Here is a 10,615-nt window from a genome sequence, read left to right as displayed (position 1 = left end):
GTCTCGGTCAATTTGACTACTTTAGGTACCTCATATAAATGGAATCATCCTCGAGAGGAGGAAAAATTATTTTCTCTCTACCCTTCCGAGCTTTTGGCTGAGACCCCTGTATTAGAAGACCTATTAACAAGAGGGCGCCGTTGTTTATTAACATGTATACCTCACGTTCACTGGGAAGGTACTCGGGAAGAATGAGTAAATTCCAGAGGAAGCCCAAGCCACCACTTTAAATACCGTCTTCAGTATAAAGAAAGATGTCGGGGTGGGGGTGTTGGGGGAGGCCAGGTAGGCCTGGTGCGGCGCCGCCGCGGTCCAACAGTCTCGACTCTCAGCGGGCCGGGCCGGGCCGGGTCGCGGCCACGCGCCGGTGGGGGACGCGGCGGGGACAGCGGTCTCCTCCGCGGTTCAGAGGGGCTCCTCGAAAATGGCTTCGGGGCATGCGCCACCGCGGCCGTTAAAGAGACGCAAAACCGACGCCTAGCAGCCCGGAGCCCGGTGGCACAGGACTGGGCGTCCGCCCGCGAGCGACGCCTCGGGCCACAGGCCAAGACTGCGGCGGGAAAGGCGGCGGCGCAGGGGTGGGCGCTTCAGGTGCGGCTGCGGGCGGGGAGCGTCGCGCTGCGAGGCGGCGCCGGCGGGGCGCAGGGGCGGGGCCTGAAGTTAAATACAGCGGCGGCTGCGGGCCGGCAGGGGGAGTTCGCAGGGCTTTGCTTTCCCGCTGGTGCTTCCCTTGGGAGGTAAGACGTGCGGAGACCAGGCATTCATGCTCTGGGAGGACTCGAGGACTCTGACATTACGTCACTTGGGGGGAGCGGGGCGAGATACGACTTAGTAACTCAAAGGTCGGTAATTGACATGTAGCTTACATTTTAGGCTGAGAACCCAAATTGAAATTCAAGTCCATCAGTGAATTGGGTTTGGGAAGTGTTTTTAGCTTCTCAGTTACTTCGGGCATTTTTTTTTTTTTTTTCTCCCCGAAATTTCATTTGTTGATTATGTGTGAGAAAGTGATTGAAGGCAATTTGAAGGTGCCTGCTGGTCTCATGGGGTAGAGCATGAGATTCTTGATCGCAGGGTCGTGACTTAAATGCTGGAGCCTGATTAAAAGATGATGAAGCGGATAATAAACTTGAGGGCTTTTAAGAAATAGTCATTAATTCATAGGATTGTTCAGATTGTATCGAATCTAACAGGGAAAAGGGAAGAAGAGTTGTTACTGCATTTAGCTGCGTTTGTCCTGATGAAAGATGGCTTGGGCTTTCTGAGCTTGTTTTGTCTGAAGCCATACTTATTAAGCAAATTCAGTCAATTAAATGGTAACATGTAAAGAGGGGAGAAAACTTGCTCTGACCCTGGTTGATCTAGGCGCCTCTTGTGCTCGGGCTCCTTTACAAAACTGCTGTTTTGTATTTACAGCTGAGCCATGGCTGGTTCATAGACCTTGAAGGATACATTGTTTTCTTGTTTTAACAAAATTGAAATAAACAAACAGGTAATGCTGCTCCTAAACCTGTTTGTATGACTCTCAAGAGGTATCCCTGAGATGGATTGTGAGGTAGTTAAAAGTAAAATCCCATCAAATTTAGCTCCTAGCATCTCTTGGGATGTTGGATGAGATCGAACAAGGATATACAAAAGGTAAAATTCCACATTTGGTGTACATGAAGTGAAAAGGGTATCAGTTATTTATTTATTTATTTTAAAGAATTTATTTATTTACTTGACAGACAGAGATCACAAGTAGGCAGAGAGGCAGGCAGAGAGAGGAGAAAGCAGGCTCCCCGCTGAGCACAGAGCTCAATACGGGGCTGGATCCCAGGACCCTGGGATCACGACCGGAGCCAAAGGCAGAGGCCTCAACCCACTGAGCCAGCCAGGCGCCCTAGTATCAGTTATTTTAAGTAGCAAAATCTACTTTAAAAATACTCTTTAAGTGATAATGTGATTTTGGATCCACCAAAGATCTTGTTCACTGAAGATGGTGATTGAGGAGGTGTGGGGTAAGGCCTAAGAGTCTGCATTTCTAGGAAATTTCCAGGAAAAAAGAATCACTGAGAACAACATTAGGAGTCTGTGCTGTCCAATAGGTAGCCACATGCCACATGTGGTTACTGAACACTTGAAAAATGCCTTAGTAAGACTAAATTGAAAGTCTTTATTCAGGACTACAGCAACAAGAGCATTGCAATAGAGGAGAGATGGTGAAAACTCCCATTTTCAGCTGCCGGGGATTTGTAGCCATCAGCAGATGGCTACAGCATCCGCAGAGGGGCTGAGTGCATGGAAGAGACCACCAGAGTTTTGGGTATTAAGCAGCATTTAACAGGATTCTTGATAGGGTATCTCTGGGGGATCTGATTATTAAGGGGTGGTGGTAAGGAATTTGATCAGACTGTGAGATTAAGGGTGGGGAATTCTCTAAGCTGACTTGGTAGGGTTCTTGCAAGAAACTGGCCTAAGCAGGCCCAAGACGGGATGGTGTCTAGGTCAAGGCCTAATGAGAAGACCGTTTACAGGAGCCTTTCCTTAGTTTGGTCAACAAGTCTGTCTCCAGTGGACCTATATTCCGGGCTTTGGCAGTTCATTAAAGGTCCCTTGTGGCTGGGAGACTTAGAATTGTTAAAAGTGTTTAGTTTTCCCTCCAGCTGACTCTAATAAGCCCTCAGAAGCTTAAAGCCATATTATCACTTAATAAAAGATAAGACTGGAGGCTTGGATGAACCATGGAGGAAATGCAGTACCACTGAGTGATTTTTGGACAGGTTGAAAGGCCAATGTATTGTACCAAGTAACTGGGAAATGAGGCTGGTTTTTCCTTAATTTCTGAAGCTGTGCATGATTTAGAACACCTCCCTTCTGCTTCAGGGCAACAGTAGCAACAGTATGGATCATTGTGAAGTTCTCAGCAAGAAAGTGATTGAGTTCAAACCACCAGTGTATGAACAGAGATACTACTTTGTTAAAAACTTAGTGAATCAACATGGACACAAGAAGGTAGGTATTTTCTTTCCAAACACTTAGAAGCCTGTCTTATCAACTTATAGTCAAAATACAAGAAAATTCTACTTAAGCATTTGGCAGGTCAGCAGAGACTATTTTAAGATGCGTTGCAGTCTACTGCCATACCACCACCCTGAATGCGCCGGTCTCATCTGAAGATGTATTGCAAGGAAGGAAAGGGATTAGTGCAGTAGGAGAACACTGACCATAAGATCTGCATGCATCAGTAGTTGGGGGGAAAAACGTTTTTCTCTAGAGTAAATAGAACTGATTTGTGGGGGAGTGGGACAAAAGGGTGGTATGATTGGATAGTATAATGTATTAACCTAAGTCTATCCTGTAAATACAGTTACTTCTATCTTCAGAGAGGGCAGGGTAAAGTTCAGGGATCTGTGGGAAGGAGAAGCTTGAGCTAAATTTAGGTTAACAAGAAATTGAGTGCACTATGTAAACAGCAGTTTAAAGCTTCCTAAGGCTGTAGTTTGCTTTTGGATTGGGTTTTAAGAAAAGATTTTAGAGAATGAGAGAGCACAAGCCTAAAGGGAGAGGCAAAGGGAGAAGAAGACTCCTGGCTGACCAGGGAACCCAATGTGGGGTTCTGTGCCAGGACCTTGGGATCATCACCTGAGCTGAAGACAGACTCTTAAACAATGGAGCCCCCAGGCACTCCTAGACTAGGGTTTTTTTTTTTTTTTCTTTTTTTTAATGCCATGTAACCCTTCTCCTACTGTCCATAAATGTGCCAGCTTCAGAAAGGAAACTGCTTATGGCTAAGAGTGCAATATTGTAGTAAATTGTGAGGTTTACCTAAAATATTAAAGGTAAAAAATGAAACACATCTGAGGAAAAATTGGATTGAATATATATATTGATTGGGCCTATTACTAAGGTATAATTATAATCCCATTTTCCAGGAGGGAATTTTTATTTTTTTGGAAGCAGCTTAGTAAATGCTATAATTGGTTTTCTGATAGAATGAATTTTGAGGTAAACTTTAGTCTGTTCCAGAATTAACACTTTGTGCATCTTAAGATAATATGGTATCTTGGGACGCCTGGGTGGCTCAGTTGGTTGAGCAGCTGCCTTCAGCTCAGGTCATGATCCCAGCGTCCTGGGATCGAGTCCACATCAGGCTCCTTGCTCGGCAGGGAGTCTGCTTCTCCCTCTGCCTCTGCCTGCCATTCTGTCTGCCTGTGTTCATGCGCTCTCTCTCTGACAAATAAATAAAAAAAAAATCTTTAAAAAAAAAAAAGATAATATGGTATCTTTCATGTCTTAGTATCCAAAAATACCCACTTAAGGCTGAAGGCAGCTGCCCCCTTAAGGCTGGATTAGAGCCAGTCAGCTACCCTAGAAGCTGATTTGGGATATTTTTGGGATTGGGTGCCCTTAAACTTTATAAGTATTAATTTCCTAAGGTGGAATCAGAAATTTAGGTGATAGTGCTTAGTGATTAATGAAGATTTTAGTGCATAATTAAGAAGTCCATTTAAGAATACATACAAATGTTCATTAAGGGGATTAGGTTAACACTGGACCTAAATCCCTAAAACATTGGTCAAGATTAGGCACTTAAGTTAGAAGCTGCTCAGACATTCAAAGTTGTGTTTTATAGGGTAACTGCCTACCATGTGGGGTGTTCTGGGTGCCTGGTACTCATCTGAAGTCGTTACAGTCCAAACACTAACACAGCTTATTCCCTGCCCACTCATCTCTTAACATTTCAGGTTAACTTCCTTTTTGTGTACCTTTTTCTACCAAAAAGATCTTGACATAATTCTATGGTTAATTCTGATAGCCACTTACTCTCTAAAGTTTTTGGTCCTATTTAACTTCTGGCAATAATGTCTCCAATGCTCTGTTTCATCTGTAGATTGCAGACTTGGGCTTCGGGGACGCCACACTTCTATGGATGCTGAAATACCACCGCTGCGTTCAGTATCTTGTTGGAGTAGATATTGCTGCCAAACCCTTTGAATGGGGAGGGTAATACCAAGTTTCTGAAAGTATGGTGCATTAATCTAAAACTAGTGGCACTATGAGGAAGTGTCAGTTTTATACAGCTTATTTTGAAAGATTGGCCCTAGGAGCCTCAAGGTCACCGATTGACTGTGCCATAACATCATGAATGATACAGTAGTTTTTTCTGCCAACGTAGAAAGTAAAGCCTGTCAAGAAATTATAGTAGACAAAGTATTGTAGATTCAATTTTCAAATGGCAAAGTCTTAATGCTGGACACCAAAAGAACTCAATTAGAGGATTGACATTGTCCCAGACCTCTTTCAATTTAAGCCTGAGCAGCTCCCCAGTCTCCTATATATATTGACAGCAGATTTTTTCAGGACATTTTTTCTTCTAAAGAAAGTTAATCACTGATCCACAGGGAGCTGGAAGACCAAAAGTATTAAATGGCGAGAGCATCAGCACTATTCAGTCTTGTTCTCATTGGCCAGTAATCTATGAGGAAGTTAACCCTGAGACCTCCTTCTTAATACCTCAAGTCTTGGAAAATTCATTTCGGTAGATAATGATCAGAGGATCAGATAATCAGAATTCTACTGCTGGTGAGATTCTGAAAGATTACAGTGTTAATATCCCTTCTGTTTTTACAGGGGTAGGTTGTCTCCAGGAGTGGGGAGTTACATCATTCCTCGGGAACTAGATTTGACTATAACCTTGTACCGTGGTTCTGCTGTACAAAAAGACTCCCGTTTGTGTGGATTTGATTTGATAACATGTATTGAATTGTAAGTATTAAACCTATTCTTACTGTATAAGTTTACTACAAATCAGAATTCTCTGGGTGCCTAGGTGGCTCAGTGGGTTAAGCCTCTGCCTTCAGCTCAGGTCATGATCTCAGGGTCCTGAGATCGAGTCCTACCTACATCAGGCTCTCTGCTCGGCAGGGAGCCTGCTTCCCTTCCTCTTTCTCTGCCTGCCTTGCTGCCTACTTGTGATCTCTCTCTCTGTCAAATAAATAAATAAAATCTAAAAAAAAAAAAAAAAGGAAATCAGAATTCTCAGTAAATTTGGTCTCCTAACAAGATTTAAATTGTAATCTTCAAATTTATTTGTAAAGCAGATTACTTGACAGGATTGGCTTTAGTTTCAGATTTACAGATGGAGGAGCTGCAAAAATAGTACCAGGAATACCTTTTATTCAGGTTCACCTATTCAAGTTCTCCTCATTTTTTAAAGGATTTTGAGATCAAGAGTGCAAGAGTGCTAGGAAGAAAGCATGAGTCAGGGGGAGGGACAGAGGGAGAGGAAGAAGCAGACTGTCCCCTGAGCAGGCTCCCTTACTTAATTTTTAAACACAGTAAAATATTTTTGAGTGGGGACACCTGGATGGCTCAGTTAAGCGTCTGCTTTCAACTCAGGTCATAATCCCAGGGTTTTGGGATTGAGTCCCGCTTTGGACTTCTTGCTAGGCTTGCTAGGTGAGTAGCCTGCTTCTCCCTCTGCCTTCTTCTCCCTCTGCTTCTCCCCCTGCCTGAAGCTCCCCCTGCCTGAAGCTCCCCCTGCTTGTGCTCATGTGCTTTCTCTGACAAATAAAAGTCTTTAAAAATACATTTGAGCACAGGTATATTTCTGTGGATTTTAACACATATAGTTTAGTGTAACTTACGAGTCAAGGCACAGAACAGTTCCATTACCCAAACAACTTAGGCTGTCCTTTTGTGGCCACACCTTTTCCTCACCCCTGGCAAGCACTCACCCATTTTGCAGCATAGATTTTAGAAACACTATAGTAATCATACAGTATGTAATTTTCTGAAACTTTTTTTTTCCAGTGAATGCCTTTTGAGATTTATCTAATTTCTTGGCAGTTTTTTCTTTATTTCTGAGTATTCCTTTCGTGATGTACCACCTTTTCAAGCACTTAAGGGTATTGGGTTTCCAGTATGGAGATGAGATACATTCACAGAACAGGTTTTGCATGAACACAAGTTTTCAATTCACCCGGGAGTGGGATTATTGGGTCATATGATTTTCTGGTTCAGAGTTTTGCTCTATTTTTTCCATTGTCTTTACACTTTTATGCACTGACTTTTTTTTTTTGTCTTCTAATGTGTGAATTTAAAGCAATAAATTTCACTAAGTGCATTGTAGCTCTAACTACACATTTTGATGTGTAGTATTTGCATTGATATTGCAAAGAAGCTAAACTGAAGACTTGAGTTTGAGTCCTTTACCTATGTGTCTTCTCTTACTGGTCTGAATGGTTGTTTCCTTCCCATCACCATCCTGCCGAGTGGTTATGGGGAGATATATGGGCACATTTGCCCTAAAAATCACATCAGTTTGTTGTCTTTGGAAACTTAAGATTTTTCAGGCATACACTCAGTGTCAAATTGCCTCTCCTGTTCCTCTTTAAGGCAAAGATAGAAGTGGGTTAGATTAACATACAGTATCAGGATAGAAATGGCTCCCTAGTGGCTGCCTGTACTGGGACAGTTGATCTGGTCCTTGGGTGCGGGTGAGAATCTGCTGGGATCTGATGCTGAAACCCACAGCTTTTGTGAGGCATTTATTCTGGTCTCCTAGCACTGCAGGCCTCCTGGGGAGCTAACACTTAATGCTCATACTTCTGGTTACTGACAGTGAGGTCCAGACCCCCGAAAGAGAGGGCGACGTGGTCCAAGGGCAGGGTGAGGATATAGGAATAGTTGGTTTCAAGTCCAATAAATACTGTTACATAAATTCAAATGGGATAAAGGATTTCTAGAGATAGAAATTGCTTTTGCTAAATCAGCTAGGAAAATAATCGCATTGTTTTTCCCATTGACCATTTCAGGATAGAACACTTAGATTCTGAAGATCTGGCCAAGTTTCCTGAGGTCGTGTTTGGGTACTTTTCTCCAGGTATGGTTGTCATCAGCACACCAAACTCTGAATTCAATCCCCTGTTTCCAGCATCAACCTTTAGAGATCCAGATCACAGATTTGAGTGGAACAGAAAGCAGTTTCAGATGTGGTGAGTTCATAAATGTTATGAATTTTGTGTGTGGGGGGGAGTTTACCCCACAGGAGTTTAAAATGCTATAAAGTCAGTCTTGATGCACACATTATGAAAGTTTTATTATCCTAATAAAATTTCCCAAAATTCAGCTTGACATATAAAAAGGACCATGATATTTGGGCAAAATAAATGGAAGTTTTTGATTTCGTAGGTCTCAGGCGGCCACACAAAGTCTGGGGTACCAGGTGACTTCTGATAACGAAGGCACGAGGAGTAGGAGTGTTGGTGTGGAGATAGGGAGGGGGTTGTAGGGCAGTGAGGGTGAGCCCCCATGCCCTGCCCAAGTGTTCCCTGCCAGGGTCTTGACAGATGGACAGATGGTCACGTCTCTGGCATGACTGCAAACCCAAATTTGAGTTGGGATTGTAGCCATTTAGTCTCCTTTTTCATGCCTACACCCTGCTCCTTAACTCTCCCTCTCTCCATATTTTTGAGATTACGTGGAAATAGACTTAGGACCCCAAAGTCTCCTCAGAAGTAAGAAAACCCAGTGGCATTATGTGTTGCTGTAATAATTTGCAACTTGGGAAGTATTTTAGCTCATTGTATTTTTCTATCTACTGGTGATTTTTAATCTAACCATACCTTTCAGAAATGCATTTCTTTTAATTTCAGGGCTTTGGATGTGGCAAAGCTCTACAATTACTCTGTAGAGTTTTCTGGTGTGGGGGATCCACCAGCAGGAGCTGAGCATGTTGGATACTGTACCCAAATTGGGGTCTTCCAGAAAAACAGCACACAGCCAACTGAATTGAGCATTTCAGAGCCAGAGGAACACGTTTATGAAGTTGTGAGTTTTCTTTGGGAGGTAACGGCCAGGGTAAGAAGCACATGGATTAGGATGTGAACTTTGTAAGGGTCCCCACTGTAGAGATAAATGTAAATGTGCTTAGAATCCTTCATGCTCACAACTGCCTTCAGGGTTGGTCTACTTCGCCCTAGAGACCGTCCGGCCTCTTGCAATGTCTCAAAGCACATTACAGGGAAAGAGCAGCAGTCCTGGAAAGTTTTCAAACTAATATGCCAGCAACCCCACCCCCGGCCCCCCAGTAATCCATTAGGATCAGCAGCACTCCTCCATGGCATGGCCCAGGAACTGAGTATAACACCTGAACCTCCAACCTTCTCAGGCCCTTTTGGTTTCAGGAGATATGTTGAAGAATAAGCACATTGCCCTCCTAAGAATCTTTTTACCCATTTCCCTCTAATATCAAGAAGGAACATTGTGTTGGTGTGAGTTGGTGGAAAGCTGGCTTTGGGAGACTTCGATCATTAGAATTATTTTTTCTATTTTTTTTTTTTTTAAATTTATTTGGCAGACAGAGATCACAGGTAGGCAGAGAGGCAGGCAGAGAGAGAGGGGGAGGCAGGCTCCCTGCTGAGCAGAGAGCCTGATGTGGGGCTCGATCCCAGGACTCCAGGATCATGACCCAAGTGGAAGGCAGAGGCTTCAACCCACTGAGCCACCCAGGCAACCCCATCATTAGAATTTTTACAGCAGCTCAGATGTTAATGTCTGTACCTCTGGTTTGATTCCCATGATACCGTGGCATGCGTGGCTAGTAGGATTCGATACTTGTGTGTAGTTAATACCCAGCTCATAATGTGGTTAACAAGTTCCTAAGGAAATGAAACCTCTTGGTAATTTTTCCTTCAGGTTTATACCACCTCATACCCGAGTTTACAGCAAAGCAAATACTTCCGGTTTACTCTGAGTATTGAGGCGGTGAAAGCCATCGACCTGATGAAAAGCCGGTTTCTCCGGGGTCCAAGGAGAAAGGAAGGCGGCCGGGTGGTACCGCTCGGCAGCTGCACCCCGCCGCACGGGTTAACAGAAGCTCAAAGGGCCGAAATAGAGCAGTCCCCCAAGCCGTACAGTGTGGGCGAGAAGTTCTACGTGCCGCTGGAAAGACTCCTCGCTTACCCGAAGGTGAACCGCTTGGTGGCGGGCAGCACGGAGAAGCTGCGCACGGTGCTCGCGGAGGGGCTGCGGCTGAACGGAGATCAGACCGCGGTGCAGGTGGAGTTGGTTGACTACCGCACACAGCGCCTCTTCGATGAGCATTTAGTCAGCCCCGCGCTGGAGTCCTAAGTGAGGCAGCCTAGTCTGCAATTCTCTCTAACCGTGTGTTTTTTCATAGGCTTTTTGTAGGGCGGTGGGGGGCCCATAATGTGCTTGTTCATGTTTGTTAGACCCATGTTGAATATGACTTTAAAAAAAAATTTTTTTTAAGCAAATTGGATTATCAAATAAAACCTTTCCCCAGGGAATAAGTAGTTTTAAATTCATAGGATTCTGTATACTTCCTTTGGGCTAAGTTCTAACCTGTACTATAATACTTGCCTAAAACATCATACAGGAAGTGTTTGAAGAGCAGCCTCCTCCCTGGTAGTTTACTGCATAGAACCAGGGTGGTCAGAGCAGTGGAGAATTAGAGCTTCACATTGGGGGGAAAACTGGTTTAAATCACAGACCTGAGTATAGAGGTTAGCTGACCAGGCTCTGCCACCAAAAGGACCTATTCATCTGCCTTCCTGTTGTGACTATCTCAGGGAGGACTTTTTGTTACCACTTGAATATTCCAAGTCCT

General features: G+C 43.9%; 1 protein-coding gene across 1 annotated transcript; it reads left to right on the top strand.

Annotated features, from left to right (window-relative positions):
* The first annotated feature begins 679 nt into the window (after nucleotides 1-679).
* HENMT1 (HEN methyltransferase 1) lies at nucleotides 680-10,248 on the top strand. Its single transcript, XM_059377390.1, has 7 exons — nucleotides 680-737; nucleotides 2,866-2,994; nucleotides 4,874-4,986; nucleotides 5,614-5,748; nucleotides 7,800-7,979; nucleotides 8,640-8,814; nucleotides 9,682-10,248. Exons 2-7 carry the CDS (start codon nucleotides 2,884-2,886, stop codon nucleotides 10,114-10,116), a joined length of 1,149 nt encoding a protein of 382 aa, XP_059233373.1. The 5' UTR covers nucleotides 680-737; nucleotides 2,866-2,883; the 3' UTR covers nucleotides 10,117-10,248.
* The last annotated feature ends 367 nt before the right edge of the window (nucleotides 10,249-10,615 follow it).

Source organism: Mustela nigripes, chromosome 14 (genome assembly GCF_022355385.1).
Source record: "Mustela nigripes isolate SB6536 chromosome 14, MUSNIG.SB6536, whole genome shotgun sequence".
NCBI classification, from domain to species: domain Eukaryota; kingdom Metazoa; phylum Chordata; class Mammalia; order Carnivora; family Mustelidae; genus Mustela; species Mustela nigripes.
The sequence above is the reverse complement of the archived record's forward strand: the minus strand, read 5'-3'. Positions and strand labels throughout refer to the sequence as shown.